Here is a 19,932-nt window from a genome sequence, read left to right as displayed (position 1 = left end):
ATTTTCAAGATTTCAAGATTCAAGGCTTTTATTGTCATTTGTATATAGCTACAGTGTAGTTATGATCAGAGGCTCCTCCAACATTACAACATAATAAAGCAGATAAAATAGTGCAAGTAAATAAAATAAAATAGAATATAATATAAATAGTGGAGAATAGTCTGTATACAAGTAATTGGAATATTGATAAGTTGCGAACAGATGAATGTTATGGATGTTCTTTCAAAAGTTCAGGTGTTTAACAGTCTGATGGCCTGTGGGATGAAACTGTCCCTGACTCTGGTGTCTTTAGTCCTGATGCTGGTGGTTATTTTAAACTGATCGATCTCATTTTTACCATAGTTCATTTAGATCTGTAAGAAAAGTCACAAAATACCTCAGACTTCATGTTTCTGACGTCATAAATGTATAATATATTCTGCCCATTTGCCAATGGAGCAATATATCATTGTTTTAATGCAATGATGCATTGCACCATTGCATTAAAACACAGAGGTAAACCTTGCCACACATTTTTTCTAAAGCCTCACGTTGAACATCTGCTTATAACGGGATGGAATTCCAGAGAATGTCTTAAGGTTTCAAAACAAAACAAAATCCACAAGATGCACTTGAGTTTATTGTGTCTAAATCCCCTCATTTCCATAATAGATTGAAACCAGGGAATCTTGAAATTAAATATATCTCCTGTTTTATTACATAGATCATGAGTAGCAGTAGGGTGAGATTTCATTTATTATAATACGTTTAAGCGACTGAACCTGAATGTGACTCATGGTAAACTGAACTTTTATAGTTATAAAAAGTGCTTGAAAATGTTGAGTAACAGTGTTTCATCCTAAAGTCTACAGTTATGTTGAAACCTGACATTGAGCATCACAGGGTTTGATGGAGAATCCCTGTGAAGCGAAATATTCTTTCAAAACATTAAACATGCAAATGTTAAATAAACTTTTGCCTCGAAGGCAGTTTGGTCCAGTTGAATCAGGACGGGGGATGGGTCACATTTCAAAATGAGATTTCTCATCTACATGCATTTCTTTTCTTTTTGTGCTAAGCAGATGAGATTAATTATAAAATAATATGATATATCTCTCCAAACACATTTAGTATTTATTATATTCATTTTCTTTTGGGAATACTAGCAACAGAAAACCCATGCGAACAAATGTAAGGGTAATAGTGTGGCTTCAAGCTTATGCTGACGGAGTGCAGGGAGAAGAGGTCTGCCTGTAAGTGAGTACTGAGTGATGTAATCAAAGCAAATATAAAAAATATATATATTTGGACAAGCCAGAGATACTGCATGAGGGTGAGATGGAGAGTCGCCCAGGATGCACAAGAAAACCCTGCAAGATGTCGTCTTATCATCATGTAAACATTTCATTGGCACTTTTAAAAAGGTATGACAATGACTCAAGAGGAACCAAGCTACAAGGAGAGGGTTAAAAGAAAAAATAAGGATGTCATAATAGCTGCAGATATTTTTGAATGCATGTTCCAAATTCTTGCACGTATATTATCTGTTACAATGCACACACCTGCTCTAGATGGGGGTGGAGGGTAGTAGTGTGAAGCGCTGATGGACAGACTGCAGAGAAAACAAGGAGACATTGTTGCTGATCTGCTGAAGGTCACAGGCAGTACTGTGTGCCAAGACTGGCACCGCATCACACAACAAGGCAACCATCAACATGCAATGTATAGGGGACTAAATCAACACCACAGTGAATGAGCCGCTGACTATTAATTTGGATCTCCAACTACAGTCATTACACGAGGGAAGCAAATAGGCTTTTTCATTCCATCACTGAAAAATGAAAACATGTACGATAAGCTATTGCCTTCACGTTTCCCCTTCATTTTTCCAGATAAACGTCACACAATGGGACTTTCATTAGCCAGTTTCTCTCTCTATCTCTATCACTCTCTCACTATCTCTCTCTCCCTCTCCTCTCCAGATGTCAGGTACAGTGGGAGAGTCTGTGCTGCTGGATGCTGTCTGACACTTTTCAAAACAATGATAACAAGCTACAGGCCCGTCCTTCAGCTGTCCAACCCCGGAGCTCCCATCGCAGGCACACCCACTGGCGGCACACACCAAATAACCAAAATAAATCACACATATTCAGTACACAAACACACACACACACACACACACACACACACACACACACACACACACACACACACACACACACACACACACACACACACACACACACACACACACACACACACACACACACACACACACACACACACACAGTGGCCTGAACAGCTGAATGATGAAACAAAACCAATAATAACTGTTTTGGTTGTGAACATGATCAATAATGGTTCTATAAGTATTTGACACAAACAGACAAACCAATCTGCACCATTCAAGATAAATCATTTAAATCAAAAAATGACCATGCAATTCTAAATATTTGGGGATCTTGACCGCACTATTTCAATGAAGTTGATGCTGTGATTTTTTACCAAACAACTATCAGTAGAACACTTTTATTGCCTGGAAATCTACAGCCATGCGTAGGTCTTTTGATGCATTTATGTTTGCGTAACATGTTAACTTTTTCTAAATCAGACTTATTACAAAACAATAAATGACCTTTCTTGACACCTACATTGATTAGCTGTGTGTCAAATGATGATTAATGTATTGGTAAGGTCCAGCTGTTTCAGCGTGAAGAAAGCATTGTGCACTCTCTATGAGGTGTGGTCAAGTGTGTGTTTTTGTTGTTGTTGTATTCCCCCTCCCCAGATGTTAGCATGCTTTTGGACAAGTTTTTCATCAGTGCGTCTCATATTAAGTCTTTGAGAGAATCTCACTCTCAGCCTGCTGACAATAAGAGCCACACATCTCTTGTAAAGCACAGGTTATTCCTAATAATCAGTGCTCATCAATGACTTGACTGAGAAATACAATTTGAAATATTTTGTGGGTTCGGTTATTTTGTGTGTTATTCCCACAATATAACCACACATAGCCACTACATTAACTGCAAACACCTGCTAAATATTAAAAAAGCTGTCAATGAAACGTTGCCAGGGAGAAAACCCCTGAAAATAAAGCTAGCTAGCAAGCTTTTATTCTACAATGAGGACATGTATTCTTGGAAAGTTGTTTGTAACCTGTAGATTGGTATATAAATAAGAGCATCAGTAGCCTATTCTGCTTATATTGTAGTATTAGGCCTACTTATGTTTGAGTACTGCTTCCACTGTTGCCCTACTCTCCCACACAATCAATGAGCCCAAATAAACAGAGAACACTACTTCGGAGTGTGTGTGAACTTCAGTGTGTGTGTTTTGCTCTTACTTTTCATAGTCGTGTTTGCAGTACAGCAGCCGGTCTCTGCAGTAACAGGTCCCGCTGAGCGCGCTCAAACACACGGCGCACTTGACGCAGGTCTCGTGCCAGGAGCGCTCGTTCACGCGCAGGAGGAAGCGGTCTGCGATGGGAGACTCGCAGCCCGCACACACCTCTCCCCCACCTCTGTACTCTGGACCTGGAAGGAATATAACAAAGCGTGGACAGAGACTCAGAGGCAGGGCCAAGTATTTAAAAAAACACTGAGGTCATGCGTCCCAGTCTCCCCAATAAAGCCTCACCCTATAGGGAATTATATTTACTCCCCCAAAATGTCCTAATGGCCCAAAAAAATCAACATAATGTTACATCAATTTTAAATAATAATATTCTTCGACTAAATCAAAAACAATGGGGATATTCAATTGAACACAAACACTGCTGCCCCCTTAGACGGAATTAACAGACTCATTCAGAGAGAAGTTCAGAGAACCCCCAATTTCTAATATCATTTTTTATCTCAAGTTTTAAAATGACGAGCAAGATTTGAATTGTAAAAGTAATAAATATGTGTGTATAGTTGTAGTTTATTGTACTATTTAGCAATATCATGTTTTGTTTTCTTTCCTGGACAGAAAGAAAAATACGTTAAAAACTATGACAACATTAAAGTGTGTGTAGTTTTTGGTTTTGCCATTTTCTTTTATTCAATGTGCGTTTCTAATGTTACCATATCAATTTTGCCGTGATAATGATTGTATCATACTTGCAGGTTTTCTCATACACTCACACTATTCCTATGGGAATTTATATTGTGGCAGACTTACGCGATGCTACATTCAACTTGATCGTGATAATAGTCTATGGTACTTCTTGCTGTTGGTCTGTATAGCCTCAAATGAATAAATAGTATACCCACGTTTATGACGAGCCCTTATATTCTGGTAACAGGTCAAATATTTATTTTTCATTGCGAGGTTATAAAGTTTGGGCCTTACACGTTAACTCACCGAAAGGCGTTGAGGATGGAGGCTGCTGCTGACAGGGTTGCGGGCTGTCCTCTGTTTTCATCCCTTCTCTCCTTCCCTCAATGTGATCGCTACAAAAAGAAAAAAATGCACAATGTATTTTTTTTAATATTTTAAATGTATCATTAATGTATCAGGAGAACCACTGCAGTGATTACAAAACCAAAAGAAATACATTAATGAGACACAATGTAGGCCGATGTACGCAGATTAGGAATGCAGTCATTCAGAAAATAAACTAGTAGCCTATGATACATTTTTAAATGACCAAAAAAACAAGTTAAATTTAAACTGAAATCGATGCTTGGATTTCATTTAAGTTAATACATACAGAAATAACTGATAAAAATAGAAAAACATCAAATACGAGATACGTTTATTCAATACAAATCTAAATAAAGGAATTAGGCCTAAATATGAGAACCAAAATTATATTATGCATATTTTGGGCAAAAGCTTGAGGGCTCGATATCGAGTTTGGTCAAGTCAAATTTGGCATTTTAAAATGAAATCTTGACCTTCAAATATAATTCAACATAATAACCAAAAACGTAACAAAAAGAGGATATGTATGCAATTTTAAACACAAAAAAACAAAAAGTAGCCTACATTCAGGTATTTTTTTTAATCCCAGTTTCATTTCAAACGACAACGTTTTGTTGAAATGACTGCATATTTAAAGTGTTCTCTTTAATAACATTTTCAAGGTTCCAGGTTATTTTTCCAATTTAAAATGGTTTCATTATGTGACAAATGTTGCAGACGCATTGACAGACGCTGACGGCAAATGTTGTCCTACAAAAAATGTGTTGCGGAAATAGACTTTAGCATTCTTGTAACTTCTCTACAGGTTCTTCAATGTTGATGCCACGCTGTGGCCGTATCCGTCTCTGTGGAATTAATTTGTTGAGGCTCGCTAAATCAATAGGTCTACATATAGTCTAATGTTCCTGTTGGATATCGACCTTCAGATTTGTGTTGTGATGTTTGCAAATAAGGTTGTTTTAAATACATATATATATATAATCGCTTTTGGGAAGGCTTGGGTAGTTAGCCTGTAAAATCCACAGATATTGAATATCTTCGGGTCATGCCGCTTTGTAATGGGAAATGAAATAAAATAAATGAATTATGTAAATACAGCTAATCTGATAAGATGTGTTGCCTAATTGCGGTTTAAACATTACTGACATATTTTAGTAAAACATCAATCATTACTCTCTGATAATGAATACTGGAATAAAATGTTCACAAATATTTAATTACCTTTCTGCAAGTCGCCTGGAGATATAATTGAAGGTAATATAATTGCCATATCATACGAGGATCAATAAATTGTACAAAGTTGATTTCAAAGCGCACTGGGGGGATTTACGGGATGAGTACCAGTGGTTTAAAGGTAATGACCAATCCTTTGAGGTGGGAATTAATATACAAAGAAGAGGAAATATGTTAAGTTAAATGTGAAAATGTTGAAATGGACAACATTATCCCCGTGTAATAAAAGAAAAAAGTGGAGTTTTTATGCGTATTTTTGTGTCCAAACAAATGGATGTGATTACAACAGCTGTAAACTAATGTGATAATGACATTTTTCACGATAAGCATCAGGGATTCTCCAAAGCAGATATTTGATACTGACCACCAACAGTAATACAACCGCTTCTCTTCAGTTGTCTGTATTAACATATCAAATGTAATAATTGATAATGTGTTTACCTTGGCAGGTTAAAAAGCACAACATAATGTAAGCAAGCCCTGATGCGGGCGTAAGGAACACACTCATTCAAGAAATAGCCTACTATACTTGTGAATCGCCAGCCTGCCTTCACTGGCAACCTGTTCTTGAGTTACGGAGTCCTACCTTGAGGTGAAGCACACTCCTGCTGAAATCTCAGTTGGCAACATTAAAACCTGGACCAACTTTCGACCAGTAAATGAACAGACGCGTTCACAGATTGTTCACCTGTATCTCACAGTCCGGCGCGCATGTTGCCTACGGTAAAAATCCAAATACCATGATGACCCAAACTATTGTCTATTGTCTCCCGTTTTCTTCGCCAGCCGTGTGTGCGCTCTGACTTGTTTTGTGCGTAAAAAGGCGCAGAGGGAGGAGATGGACACACAAGGAGGGAGGGAGGTGCGGAAGATGATGAGGGGAAGATGAGCGATGATGCAGCCTGATAACTCAGATGAGGATGATCTTTCCCATTCTCTGTTCAAGGTTAGACGGAGACTTAATAGGACAGTTGGTACAGGAAAATACTTGGAGTGAGACATTAATCTATCTCCAAGTGAAACGGGAATCTATTATGAGGCAAATATGTTTTTATGCTATGCTTAAACTGCCTGATTCTGGAGAAAAGCTATTTATCAACAGGACAAAGGCAGATGAAGATGAGAAGATTTAGAGAATCATAATTCCATCTGGACATCTGAAATTGCTGCGTAACCTTATATGGCATTACATACTATAGTGAAACAGGTGTATAGATGAAATAAGGCTTATGTGGAAGTAGGAAAAGTGACATTTCAAAACATGTAATTAGAAATAACTGATTTATTGCCCTTCTGCTATTGTGTCTGGCATGTTTTCTCCACACACTGGGAGAAGACCGCCCCCTTGTGTCAGAACAAGAAGGGTGCATGAAACTTAACATCAGAGTTGAAATGTCTTCACATGACACCAATGAAGGCATATCTCAGTTTATGTACCACATAATCTGCCATCTGGAGTCTATACAAAATGTATAAAGCACAACAAACATGTAACAAAATTACCTTAAAAATACAACTCTTGATGGCAATTGAATTTAGCTGATTATAGTATGTTCAGGGAAAAACTTGATACCTATAGTTTGCATCTCCTAACCTGCAACATTCAAAGAAACTACATATTTTGAATAAAACTGATACATAAGTGAACCTATCTTGTCTGGTCTGTGTAGAAGACAGCTGGATGGTCTCCATATCAACATCAAATCAAGGAAATAAAAGGCATTTGTATCCAAGGAAACATTAGGTCTACACATTTCAACTGTGTTCCCTCTAAGAGTGACTCAAATGTGAGTTCAACACATTTAACTTTATGGTGACTAATGGTTATATGTCCTCAAGTGTTTTTGAATCCTTTCCAGTGAACAGTCTGGATATGTCTTTAGCTCCTCAGACAAAGAGCTGCTCGTCCTTCCCTGAGAGACTGCGCCTCAGTTTCAGGCCAGACAGGATCTTCTGTGCCGGTGAGGTAAAGTTCATTTCAACAGGAAATGTCTTTGGTGACTGACACAGAGCCGGCCTCTGTCCAGTACCCTGTCTGTTACAGGACATATTTTTGTTCTGAGTACCCTGACACCCAGATGCCACCGCCTGAGAAGACTCATGTCCTGTGCTGACTGATGTTTCGGTTAATATTGAGTCAAGTCCCAGCATGTACTGCACAACCGTGCGGGGGCTCAGAGGGACGTCCACTTTATTCTCTGCTGCAAAGGTGGACTGTTGTGGCTGGGGGGTGTCTACATTTTGGGAAAGTCTCTGTGTCCGTGGCTCTGGAGAGGAGCTGCGGCTGCTGTCAGCACTTCCTGTACAGCCCCTCTCTGAGGCTGCAGGCTGTCTGGCTGCCCGGCCCGGGTGGGGGAGTCTGGCTCCTGGGTTATGATGACGGTAATATTTCACAGGCTGCCTGGTGAAGCGATAGTGTGGCTGGGTAACCAAAACAGAATCCGGTTCCCTCACAGGCTCACCCTGAGAGTCGCTTGATGCCCCTCTCATAGCCATGACTAAAGCAGAAGAGGAAAACCAAGATGTGATTCAGAAAAGTGATATAAACACAGGTTATTGAGTACAGAAAACTTGGCTTTCCCTGCATATTGTTTTCCAGACACTTCAACCTTACCTTAAAACATTCATACAGAGTCTGTATGGAAAGTCTACAGAGCAGACTGGATCTATATACTGCATGAAGTGTTTACAACTAGGTGTGTTCTGGATTTGAGGTTGATAAATATGTGTCCAAAACTCAAAACTGCTCTTTTTTTGCCACAAAGAAAGAAGCACCTCAGAACTACAGAAAGAGTAAAGCAAGCAAGAAAAGATTAGACGCAATGCGACTCACCAAGTTTATAGATACATTCAACTAGATGGGTAGCAGAAAAAAGGAAGAAAATCTGTTTCTATAAATAACTTGAGGAAATGTGTAAAGCGCTAAGAAATATTGAAACTGTTTACCCTGGAAACTCTCTGCTTCCACTGTATTTGGTGCATAGGGAATTACTGAGTAACCGTAAACTAGAACAAACCATCGGTCTGTGAGGAATAAAGTAAAAGAATCGGGGGCTGTATGAGTAATACCTACAAGATCTCCTAAAGGATTAATTAAACAATGTCCTCAAGCAGCAAAGGTACAACATAGCATCACAATCTCTTACCAATTATACTAACAACTAAGACCTAGGCATCTATAAACGACATGACATCAACTATGTACATCTATTCTAGTCAGGAGGAACTGCTCTATCACTACGTCCCGCCTACCTGCTTTCTCATTGGCTTGAGGGCTGAGCTGGTCCACTGCCTCATTGGATGAAGACTTGTCAGATATATAACCCTCACTTGACTGCCTCTTGATTGTTCGACTCTGTTGGGATGACACAAGTTGAGTGGTGCAAGTGTTTACAGACCACGTCCAGATCTGACATACTGCAGAACTATGTCATTAATTACTACTGGATGATTCTGCCGCATTTTATTTGCAGGTTATTTAAACCAATTCTACGACAGATACTGTTACTTTGTGTCTCTAAGCCATCTGGTACAACCACTGTAACTTACTACAGTTGGGTAAACCATTTTTTGTTTATAAACCATAGCAGTGAGAGGTCCACACAGTATAGCTTGACAGAAGGCGGTGCAGGTCAGCGACTAGAAAGCAGTAAGAAAAAACAGCAGCTGCCCTGCGTGTTAATCCTGATAAAGGTGCCAGGTGCTGATTAAGACTATTAAAACAACAGCTAAACAAGTAGCTCAGCAACAAACTCACTCTAACCTATACAAAGCAACTGCCATGGATCCTTTTTACCAGAAGCAGCAGTGAAATGCTTTGAAAAAAAGAAGATTGTGTCCTGCACAAATCCATCACTCGAAAACATCACTAACTCTTTGTTTGAGCTGAATGTTTTTGAGACTTACTTCTAGTGAGTGTGGCCGCTCTCTGGTGGAGGTTTCATGTTCAGAGCCGGCACAAATGTCCCCATCCAGGGCACAGGAAGCTCTGGGAGGGGTGTCTGGAAGAGGTGCAGTGGGAGCTGGAGGAGGGGGCATACTGTGTCTCCGCTGAAGGCCAAAAACCTTGTCACGATGTGTGATGAGGAACTCAATAAGGACAGACTGGTAACTAGTCTCCAGCAGGGCATTAATTGACATTTCCGTAGACACTAGAGGGCGCAATAGTGTTGGCCCAAACACTATCCCCAAATTGCTGGGGGACATCTTGTTCTCGTAGTTCTCTGAAACTCTGCGAAACCAGAAAGCACACACATTTAAAACCCATGAAAATTCGTTCTACTGGGTCGGCTAAAATGTAACCAGATGCTGCATGCTTACCTTTGGAGGTGAGACATCAGGTGCTGTAAGGTGGTGTAGCAATATGGATGGAGTTTCTGTAGCAGCTTTTGCAGGTTATAAATGATGTCCATTGTCTCGTTAGTGTCTGGTGCCGGCTCCCTTTCACTCAGGTGCTGAATGGTCCTTCCCACCGTGATGAAATTATGGTACAGGTCAAAGGTTAGCAAGGGATCTGGGAGCTGGGAGAGAGTCAGGAAGAGAAAGGTTAAAAAAAAAAAAAAGTAATTGGGAATTAAGAAACATAACTTGTTTCTCAGAAATGTGATGTATTATAAAATGTCCCTTGTAGTTGGCATGAAGACTTTTTTTCCCGAGAAAAGTACAATACAGTACAGCACGTTTAATTTATGTAATTAAAATTCACTCCTAAGAATTGTGATATTGAAGGTATTGGTTCAAATGTGTATTTTAAAAGGGTTAAAATCAACACACAGTTCTTAAATATTAATGTAATACAGTTATTACTTTTATAAATAAATAATTAAAACCTCCTGAAGAACAAAAAAAAAAAATAATAATATTCTTTACTGCATGCATGGTGTTTGAAATGAGTCCGAGTGTCATAGCCCACAAAGGCAAATATAAATTGCTTGGTCTTGGGAGGACTTTTAATCAGCCTTATTCAGTCAGTGAAGTGATTTGGCAATGACTCGTGTACCTCCTTGAAGAAGTGCTTAAGGATCGAGGTAATGTCATGTGGTGAAAGGTCAGAAAGGTCCACCTGATCCTTTTGAATCTCAAAGGCTTGACAAAGCTTCTGGATGCGAGGCTTGGACCCACTCACACGATACACCCCCTGGAAAAAAAAGAAGAGAGGTAAAAAACTGTTAGGAAACCACAACTAACTTGATGTCTCTATAATACATTTGGGTGACTGAGATATGAATAGTACCTGGACTGAGAGGGCCCGATTCTCAATCTCAGTTGTGCAGAGTCGCACCACAAAGGGGACCTTATCCGGCTCGTCCTGACACATCAGAGAGAGGTCCACCCCGAACACGGTCCCCTTCCTGTTCTCACACTCCAACTGACATACCTCCATACACTTTCTGTGCATAGCCAGACCACACTGAAGACAGGTACAGGACATTATCAACCAGTTTCAGCACCATTCATTTCTTGCTGTTCTTCTCAATACTCCCCATCACTGTCCATCTCCCCTATTTCTTACCTCCTCACATTCGACTCCATTGACAACAATGTAGTTTTCACAATGCTTGCATTTGACCATCTTGCTCTTCATCTTCCTCAGTCGGTGCGTCAGTGCAGCTCGTGACAGCGTTCGCACTTTGACTGGCTGACTGTCAATGTATTCTGAAAGGAGAGGTAAAGGACACAATCATACAGTGTAATTCCCATGTTGGGTTTTGGAGGCGTACAATGGCAATAACAAACCTGACTCAGAGGCAACATCTCGTTCGTCCATGTCGTCTGATGACACTGTCAAAGTGGATGCGGTTTTGGGCAGCCTCCTATTAGTGTGCGCTTCAATTATATATTGCAGAAGAGAAGGGACACAGTAGAGGAGAAAGAAAACGTGTTTATCTCGAAATGTTTTCATATGCACGTGACAGGAAAGTTACTGAAAAAAATGCAGACTTACCAGGGCTGGACAGAGATTCTAAACTGCCTCCAAAACTCTCACTGTCACTGTACCCTGTTCTCCCTTTTGCACCAAAACACACAAGAGAACAATAATGTTAATATTAAAGTGCAAAACGTATCTCATCACAGTGTATAAATGAGAAGTCCTTACTGCCATCGCTGTGTTGTCTGAAAGGGCTATCATCTGTCACAGGTGATGAGTCCGGCAGAAAGCTGAGAGGGTTACTGGTTTTTCGCTTGTTCCTATCAAACAAAAAGGTGGTGACAATATTTGTAATGAGTTGAAGTGCATACAAAATGTAAGCTATTTTCAACTTATAACACACTTAAAATTAATTAACTTTCCATTTTAGATTTGAAGTGCTTCTTCTAAAACATTATAAAAAGTTATTCTCTTAATATTAAGTTACATTTCTGTCCCGAAACATTTAGATTACGGTACATAAAAGACCTACACGCTCTCATGATATCCACAGTTAACATCACAGCCAAAGTTACATCAGAGACATCGGTCAGTTTACAAACCCTTTGCACTGTGGTACATAGTCCTGGAAGGTAAAGGTTTGAGGAGGTTGTTCGGGGCGGCGCTTGCTGAGGATGTAGAGCAGGTAGGGCTTTCCAGGCTCCAGGGATCTGCATGTCAGCTCCAGGTTCTGATAGCCGAGGGGCACCGTCTCTGAGTGCTGTCGCTGGTAGTAAAACATGTTGACTGTGGCCTGATGCAGAGAGGAGAAATAGTGGGGAGGCAAAGCAGTGATTTTACTGTGCTGATTTATCAGAAATGTTTTTACGGAGGTTTACGGAAATGTTGTAAAACATGACATGACTGTCAACATTCTGCAAGAGTATTTCCTTTAAATGATCCCATATTGAGGCAAAGTGTTGCAGACCACTAAGCACTGCTTAAGTAATTTATTGTATTCATTTATTTGACATATGTATTTATATATGGTTTACAACCAACTAATAGCAAATATTTAAATATGTGTGATTTTATACAAAGGGGAGGTGTTTTATGCATTGTCACTTCCCTTCTGAAACACTGGTGGTACAGTGAGTGGTACATAATTAATAAAGGTATTCTGATTACATCCTTTAGCTTATGCTGCTTTAAATTAATACCACAACCATGTTTGAGGAAGTTTGGCCAGAGACTGCTGCAGTGAAGAGGAAGCAGGCTGCCAGAAAGACAGATTCAGAGTTTCATACCAACCTCCTTTAGCACAGTGTCTCCTTGAAAGATGAGCTTGCGAATGTGGGAAATAATTCTCTCTTTGGCCTTCACTAACTCATCCTGGTGGATTTTGGTATCACTAACACACTGTCTGTACAGCAGCTCTGTCTCCACCACCTAGGGGAGAAAAAGAGAAGACCTGAGAGCTGCACATTTCTTCATGTGTGTCATTATAAACACACAGAAGAATAATAACACACAGTACTTGTTCTGTACTAGAACTACAATGTAGAGTGCATTAAGGGGACATTCACCTTAGCCTGGGCGTCATCCTTGGACTTCCGCCTCTTGTCCAGTGTTTTCATTCCAGCTATGTCGTCCAAGGCTTTGGCAGTGATAGCTTTAGCCTTTAATAGCTCATCACAGCGCTGGAAGTATTGCTGTTGAGCCTTTTTTAAAGCTGACACGGATTCGCTCTGGAAAACCAACATGCAAGCAGACACACAGAAAAAAAACAAAGCAGATGAGTTTGTTGCTAATGTGCAAGCCATGTGCAGTCAACATGTGTTAAGCATACATCAACAAGGAAATGCTTCAGAGTCTTGCTCAGGCATCCAGTCCGTAGGAGTGTGATATATTTAAGCTAAATTAGTTTTGACAGTGTAATAAACTGAGCTCAACGTCAGCCACACATATATTCCTAATTCACTTACCATCCTTCTTTGTTCTCTTGCCCACTGCTCCTTAAATTCCCGGCGCCATTTATCAATCTCATTCTTCTTGGCAGCCAATGCCTATGGGAGAGAGATATTGGATCAAACAGAAAGTCATAGTTACATACCCGCCACAAAAAGTCAGAGAAGATTTATACTAAAACTCAAACTTTTTGTATGTGTGTGTGGGCTTCCATACTTGGTGACAGCGGTTTTGTTGCAGTTCTGACGTCTTTCTAGAAGACAAACTGTTCTTGATGTCTTGGTCTAGCGCCATTGTGTAGATATGCTGCAGGGGCATCATTTCCTACAATGGCAAAAACAACTTCAGACTTAATTTCTATAGTAAACATTGCTAAGAGAGGAAAAATGTCCCATGAAACAACTCACATTACACAGTGACACATGTGATAACCACTTAAACATGTTCTTGGTACACAATAAATAAATAAAAACACAAGCTGTACCTGCTGTCCAACATTGGCTTTTGCTCCTTCAGCTGTCTTCATTACATTTTTGGCAAATTCTTGTTCTGTCAACAAAATCAATATATTTATACACGACAAGATAGTGTACATTGAGAAAAGATAAACAGAGTTGGTCGGTTGACGGGGACCACAATATTGATTGATGTTTTTAGCCTTGATTTTCAGCCTTGATTTTCCTTCAGATTAACCTGACATTTACTGAAAAAACGAATCGAATCTTCAACCCATCACTTTTTGTTTGTTCCAAACTTCATCACTTTTAAGAGAGATATCAAATCCTGGTTAATTCAGCAACAAACCTGCAACAATGTCTAGTTTTTAAATGTAATGTTTTGCTTCATGCAGATCTGTTTAATCTACTACTTACCTCTCAGTTCTAATGCCTGAGTTACACAAAAGGTTGTAGGGACAGATATTGCAAACTAGCATCTGCTAATAGCAATAAACACAGTACAATTGTCCTGTATACTGTATCTGTCCATATCAATTAAACCAAAAATACATTTCAAGAAGATAACTTTTTTAAAACAGCATTTGTGTGTGTTGATACCAGCACAAACAGACACATCTGTTTGCCTATTTATTTCAAAGGTGCCCATCTCCTTTATTACCCTGCTCTGCCCTGTTAATCTGCTCTATAATCCTTTCTCTCCGTGTGTACAGTTTGTGGTTCCCTGAGGTGACTGCATGTCATGGCAAGTTACAACATGGTGTTTTCCATACAACCCTAACCTAAAGTATTGGCTCTTCATCCATGGACAACTGAAGCCTGCTGACTACTGTTACTCTTTCTGACTGTTCTAGGAATATGTGGGCGTCTTGTTGCTATGTTTCTGGGACAACAGTTTCAATTTGGTAAACAACAACACGTTTAAATCTGTTAGACATCATTTGAAAAGTCCCACATACTTATAAATATAATAGCCCACACATAAAAACTGATAAATAGCAGTTTTTCCATGCAGTGGATTATCTCATGTAGAGACACATTTGCATTTTATAAGTCACAACTCATATTTTTCTGTGTTCAGTTTATATTCAAATGCATTAGCATTGTAAGCACAGCTGCCTTGATGGAACCACTACCATGTTTTGACAATAATTTGCATTTTACACAACAGTTTTCCGGCTTACCCAAGCTGATTCTTTTCTCCATCCAGGCCAGGAGGTCTTTTGCGTAGCGGCACCACATCTTGGTGTACTGCATTGCCGTCTCTACTCCATCATCACATCGACAGAGAGCCAGGTCCGCTTCCTGGACTGAGAGGGAGTACATCACCATCACTGCTGGCTCCACACACTCGGAGCTGGACCCAGCGATCACACACTGTCCATTAGGTCACACACAACATTTGTTCTGCTCCTCAAACAGCCTTCAGCTTAAAATAATCATCTCTATACTCTAGAGAGAAATCCCCCCAACTGGACTTTTATCAAAAATGTCACTTGGTCGTCACAAACCCCATACAGGAAACAATGAATGCATTTTCCAAGTTAGATCAGCTCCTCAGAATAAAAGTCCTGTGGTTTCAACAGGTTTCAGAACAGTACGCACAGTGGGTGTATGAGTCTTTGAGTAGGCACATATGGAGAAGTGACCTGAGAGAGGGTTCTTCTATGGACCAGAGAGAAAGAGCTTTAGCGAAATAACTTCCCTCCTCTCCTCCCTTCCTCTCTCTGCCTGGCCCCTCCCTCTTACACCTGTTCACTTATAATAGACAAGTCCAGTGCCAGTGTGCAGTATCAGTCCCCCTCCTGTCACAGCTCTTCTGTGGTCAGGCAGGTAGGGCGGTTAATGACAACCACTCTACTTCTTCCTCTGACTCACACCAAAACTGGGCATTTGTGACAAGCATGTGTTCTCTCAAGCACTCCCCACGTCACTTTCTTCTTTCCTCTTAATGTCTGTGCTACACTTTCACAACATTTGCAACAAAATGTCAAAATCTATTAGAGCATATCCTTATTTTCTTCTGTAAGCAAGAGTTAGAGCAACAGATGAAGTTCAAGAGATTGAACTTTGAAGGATCCACAGTTCAGTTCCAAGAAGCAGCTTTGTTTTTAACTGAGCATGCATGCAAAGCCAGAGAGAGTGCAACAACTTCTCCCCTCACTTCCTCACTCAGAGATGCAGATATTTGTTCTGGTCTGTTTTTTTCTTCTTTTCAATCAGACACCTCATCCAGTCAGTGGTATACAAATCCAAGCAGGGTGATATTTTGTCTTCAAGCAAAATCGAAACAAAAAAACAGGCAGTTTAAGAAAAATTAGGACTTTGCGGCAAGATTGTGTGCCAGGGTTGACCTCTGGTAGCCTTCCTCTCTGTGTTTTGTTTCAGGAAGAGCTCTGAGCACTTTCAGAAATGAGCCTCCGAAAAGATTCTGTGCCGCCACATGGGTTCCTCCCCCTGCGCTCGGATTGGGGATTATCCTTGTCAGGTCCAGATTGTGAAGTGACAGGCTTTAGAGGAGCATCAGTGAGGTTTACCTCCTCATGGTGTGTGACTGTCTGAGTAAAGGGGGGGGGGGGTTGAGGTGTTGGTAGGTTTCCAACCCCAACCAATGGAAACACATGAAACCAGATCGCCAAAGAGCATGCTCTAGTGATGTGCTTAGTGAGACTTGATTACACATATACAAATTAACTGGTCTCTCTGCAGTGTGATATAAGGAATGACTTTTAACCGGATACAGCAACAATGGCTGCGTTTAACAGAAGTGGATTTGGACATAAAGCTGAAAGAGGACATTGATGACGCATCTACAGTGGAAATAAAAAGAGTTTGTTGAGCCTTTTATACATTATTACTACCACTGTGGTTTTTGTAATGCTATCCAACCTGTAATTCCTAATCTCTTACTGTGGACTGTGACCTTAAAATCAAACTGAGTTGGAGTACTTGGCAAAGACAGTCTAGTCCTTTACTCTTTCTACACTATATTTACCTTAATAGCGTGCTTAACACTGAGACTTCCTTTTTCAGTAGACCCCTCTATTTCCCGCTTGTGTCTGAGGCCAAAACTGGCAGCAGCTGTCTCGTGCTTTAATCCTGGACCTTTATCCTAATCTTGTTACAACAGGGCAATTACAACTCACTGCTAATTACAAGAATAGATTTCAAGATAGAAGAAAATAGACTACTATGACAGCAACTGACTCAAACAGCAGAGCACAAACACACATTCACATACACACACGGTCCTTTTCCTCTCTTTGACATAAATCATACCTGGTTGGTTTCCATCCAGTTCATTTGCCTCAGCACATACCTGTGGACAAAAAGTAGCCTGTTTTAAAACAGAGTTTGACTCACTAATCCTCCACACACAATATAATATGTGGGTAATAAGCAAATTAAATTATATGTAAGTGCTTTAAAAAAATAAATCACAATATAAGTAACAGACATCAGTATTAAGCTAGGTATTGATTCCTTACATCATGCTGCTCTGTGGGATCTGCGCCTTCTGTCGAGATGGACTCTGAAATGGACTGTGAGTCTATGTCTACCAGATCCTCCTCGGAACTGAGAAGTGAAATAATTGATTGGGAGGGAAACACAGAAAAATGTAAATAACAATACCTAAAAAGTCATAGGGTTTGTTGGGGAACATATTACAAAAACATTACCTGAAGCTATGTTTCCACGTTGACGACAGATGTAGGAAACACATTAACTGCACATGTTGTTGATCAGTATCACACACAAATGCCTTACATAGATTTAAAAAATGTGGTCCCATTGCATGAAACAATCTGTGATGAAAGATCATGCCTACTGTAGCTGGCTGAGTTTAAAATGGTTGGATTATGGCCTTGAGTTGACAACTCTATCTAAATAGTTTGATCATGTTTGGTATACTCTGACCAGCCATGCTTACAGCCTGATTGAATGAAGTCTCACTTACAGTTTTTTCCCCCATCACAGTAATCAGATTACTCTGAGCAAGCCCAGAGGTGAACGGGACAAGACGTGGCTACACTGTGCGATTTGTAAATGTGAAATACTTACCAAGAAATTAAAGATAACTCAAGATTATCAAAGTCTCTGAAGATCTCACTGTATCGCTTGGTTTCAGATTTACGTTGCACTTTCTTCACATCTGGAATAAGAAATGGAAAGATTGTGTAAGTAACATCTATTTATTTAAGAACAACATTGTAGATTTGAGATCTCAAAATGTGATCTAACCACCAAACACAGACCATACAAACATGTAGATACCATCTCAACACAAAATAAACATTCTCTTTTTACAAAAAGTAGAGTGAACCACTTCATTACAAACCAGAGCCTTTTGTGCTTTGTAAATAAATAAGCTTTACGTTTTCTAGAAATTAAGTTTTCTTTGTATTATAATGCCTCAAAAACAAAAACATAACTTTGTAGGTATGAATGATGAATAAGCCATGTTGCTCAGACCTGCTTCTCTCTTGACATTTTGCAGATGTGTTCATTGAAACATACATAGTTTACCTATGCACTACTCATTACCACAGAGGCATCAGCTAAACAAGCATTAGTATAATGACTGTGCTAACAAGATCATAGAGATATAAATATAATGAATGGATAATAAAAAATCTAATTTAGTTCCTCTGAAGTCATGGCTAATAGCATTTCCTTTATATTTCTGAGAACTTGGTCTAAATGTAAACCAAAATATAATGAGGAACAACACGGTACATCTTGATAACAAAGTCTCAGTCTAATTTACTCCCACTAGTAAACTGATGGTTCACTTTCGGGCACACCAGACCGTTAAAAACTGTTGATTTACAACAGATGCAAAAAATAAGAAAAAGCCTCTCAGAGACGTCTACATTTTGGTCAACCACATCCTGTTACCAATGTATGTCACGTCCTATAAAAACAGCCTTTGTTTTTCACACCAGCAGTGTTTCAGTATAGGAGGGAGAATTGAGAGGCAATATAAATGTTTCATCAAAACTAAAACACAGAGTTTAAGTGTAAAATAAAAAACTGTGGATTGTTTTTGTTTGCCGTTTTTTATGTTTGTGAATTGAAGTCACATGTGAAATGTTCCTATGAACTAACAAACATATTGCAAAGAAATCTACTTAACTGTCACACCATTCTCAGTGATATCTATAGTTCATATTCTATTGTGGGCAAAGATACAAGAAAGCCATGTCTTGTTAAATAAAATTACAGAAGTCACACAGAAAAAAACGAACAAAAACGTGTCAAACGGATGAAGAGTTCAGGAAGTTCAGCAATCCTCCTTTGACTAGGAGGATGACACACAGCATTTACAAAGGCAGAACCAGGCACATTAAGCATACACCCACAAGCATAATGCCACTTCAGCAATGTCAGCACATTTCCAATTAGCAAACATACATATAAAAAACAAACCTTACAAGTGAAGTCATTTTTAAATTAACCAAAACAGCTTTAACATACCAACAAGCCTGATGGGTAACATAGCTTATATATGAAGGCAACATTTCCTCAAAATGAACTCAAGAAATCTCATTCTTTACTCACCCGTGGCTTGAGAGGAATCTTTGTTAGGCACTTGATCTTCTTCCATTTCTACACTATCACCACAGGAGCCAGACCCTACCGTCACCAATCACACATCACCTGCCCTTAAGGTCGCACTGCAATACACAGTTAAATGTTGAGGGGCAGGAACACTGCACTGCAGAGCGTACACACACTGACGGATGGTTAGCATGCAGCTCTGAGCTTGCTGCCGTTGTGCTCTTAAAAAAGACCTTCCTCTTGAAGAGTGGAGGTGGACGTTTTTTTTTTTAACCAACATGGAAGAGGAAGTGTATCTAGCAGTCACTGTAGGCCCCACCTACGCTATCACAAGTTGCAACTGTTTTTTAATTGTGTCACTTTAGTAAGAAAAAATGATTTTAAAGCATATGTTTTTACAGATTACTCTGCGACAATTATACCACATTTGAACTTGATATTTGCCGGCAAAGCTTGATATCAGTTTTCAACATTTGA

General features: G+C 39.6%; 2 protein-coding genes across 3 annotated transcripts in view; both read right to left on the bottom strand.

Annotated features, from left to right (window-relative positions):
* lmx1al (LIM homeobox transcription factor 1, alpha-like) overlaps nt 1-6,368 on the bottom strand; it is a 16,890-nt gene extending 10,522 nt beyond the window's left edge. The window contains exons 1-3 of the mRNA XM_034220110.1: nt 6,209-6,368; nt 4,327-4,415; nt 3,326-3,515 (exon numbers count right to left, since the gene is read on the bottom strand). Of these exons, the coding sequence (XP_034076001.1) occupies nt 3,326-3,515; nt 4,327-4,415; nt 6,209-6,252 (323 nt within the window). The 5' untranslated portion in view covers nt 6,253-6,368. The remainder of the gene's footprint in view (nt 1-3,325; nt 3,516-4,326; nt 4,416-6,208) is intronic.
* A 516-nt stretch (nt 6,369-6,884) lies between these two features.
* Nucleotides 6,885-19,921, bottom strand: gmip (GEM interacting protein). Of its 2 annotated transcripts, none has more exons than XM_034219731.1 (21): nt 19,456-19,921; nt 17,956-18,046; nt 17,382-17,469; nt 17,173-17,212; nt 15,078-15,203; nt 13,923-13,987; nt 13,655-13,762; nt 13,456-13,536; nt 13,057-13,218; nt 12,782-12,919; nt 12,094-12,284; nt 11,720-11,811; nt 11,567-11,638; nt 11,359-11,448; nt 11,135-11,277; nt 10,856-11,032; nt 10,622-10,759; nt 9,943-10,142; nt 9,529-9,853; nt 8,875-8,977; nt 6,885-8,120 (listed from the first exon to the last, which is right to left on the bottom strand). In XM_034219731.1, exons 1-21 carry the CDS (start codon nt 19,499-19,501, stop codon nt 7,510-7,512), a joined length of 3,087 nt encoding a protein of 1,028 aa, XP_034075622.1. In that variant the 5' UTR covers nt 19,502-19,921; the 3' UTR covers nt 6,885-7,509. The 2 variants fall into 2 exon arrangements, with proteins under 2 accessions (XP_034075622.1, XP_034075623.1); XM_034219732.1 differs by having other exon boundaries at nt 11,567-11,629; nt 19,456-19,916.
* Between the last annotated feature and the right edge of the window lie 11 nt (nt 19,922-19,932).

This window comes from Gymnodraco acuticeps, unplaced genomic scaffold (genome assembly GCF_902827175.1).
Source record: "Gymnodraco acuticeps unplaced genomic scaffold, fGymAcu1.1, whole genome shotgun sequence".
Classification (NCBI taxonomy): Eukaryota; Metazoa; Chordata; class Actinopteri; order Perciformes; family Bathydraconidae; genus Gymnodraco; species Gymnodraco acuticeps.
The sequence above is the reverse complement of the archived record's forward strand: the minus strand, read 5'-3'. Positions and strand labels throughout refer to the sequence as shown.

What these genes read in the sequence shown, in the direction of transcription:
- gmip (XM_034219731.1), bottom strand. Translation starts at nt 19,501, where the DNA reads ATGGAAGAAGATCAAGTGCCTAACAAAGATTCCTCTCAAGCCACGG. An exon ending in AGATGTTGCCTCTGAGTCAG is followed by an intron (nt 11,278 to 11,358) that starts GTTTGTTATTGC and finishes CTCTCCTTTCAG; the next exon opens with AATACATTGACAGTCAGCCA. An exon ending in AGCGGCCACACTCACTAGAA is followed by an intron (nt 8,978 to 9,528) that starts GTAAGTCTCAAA and finishes TCATCCCAACAG; the next exon opens with AGTCGAACAATCAAGAGGCA.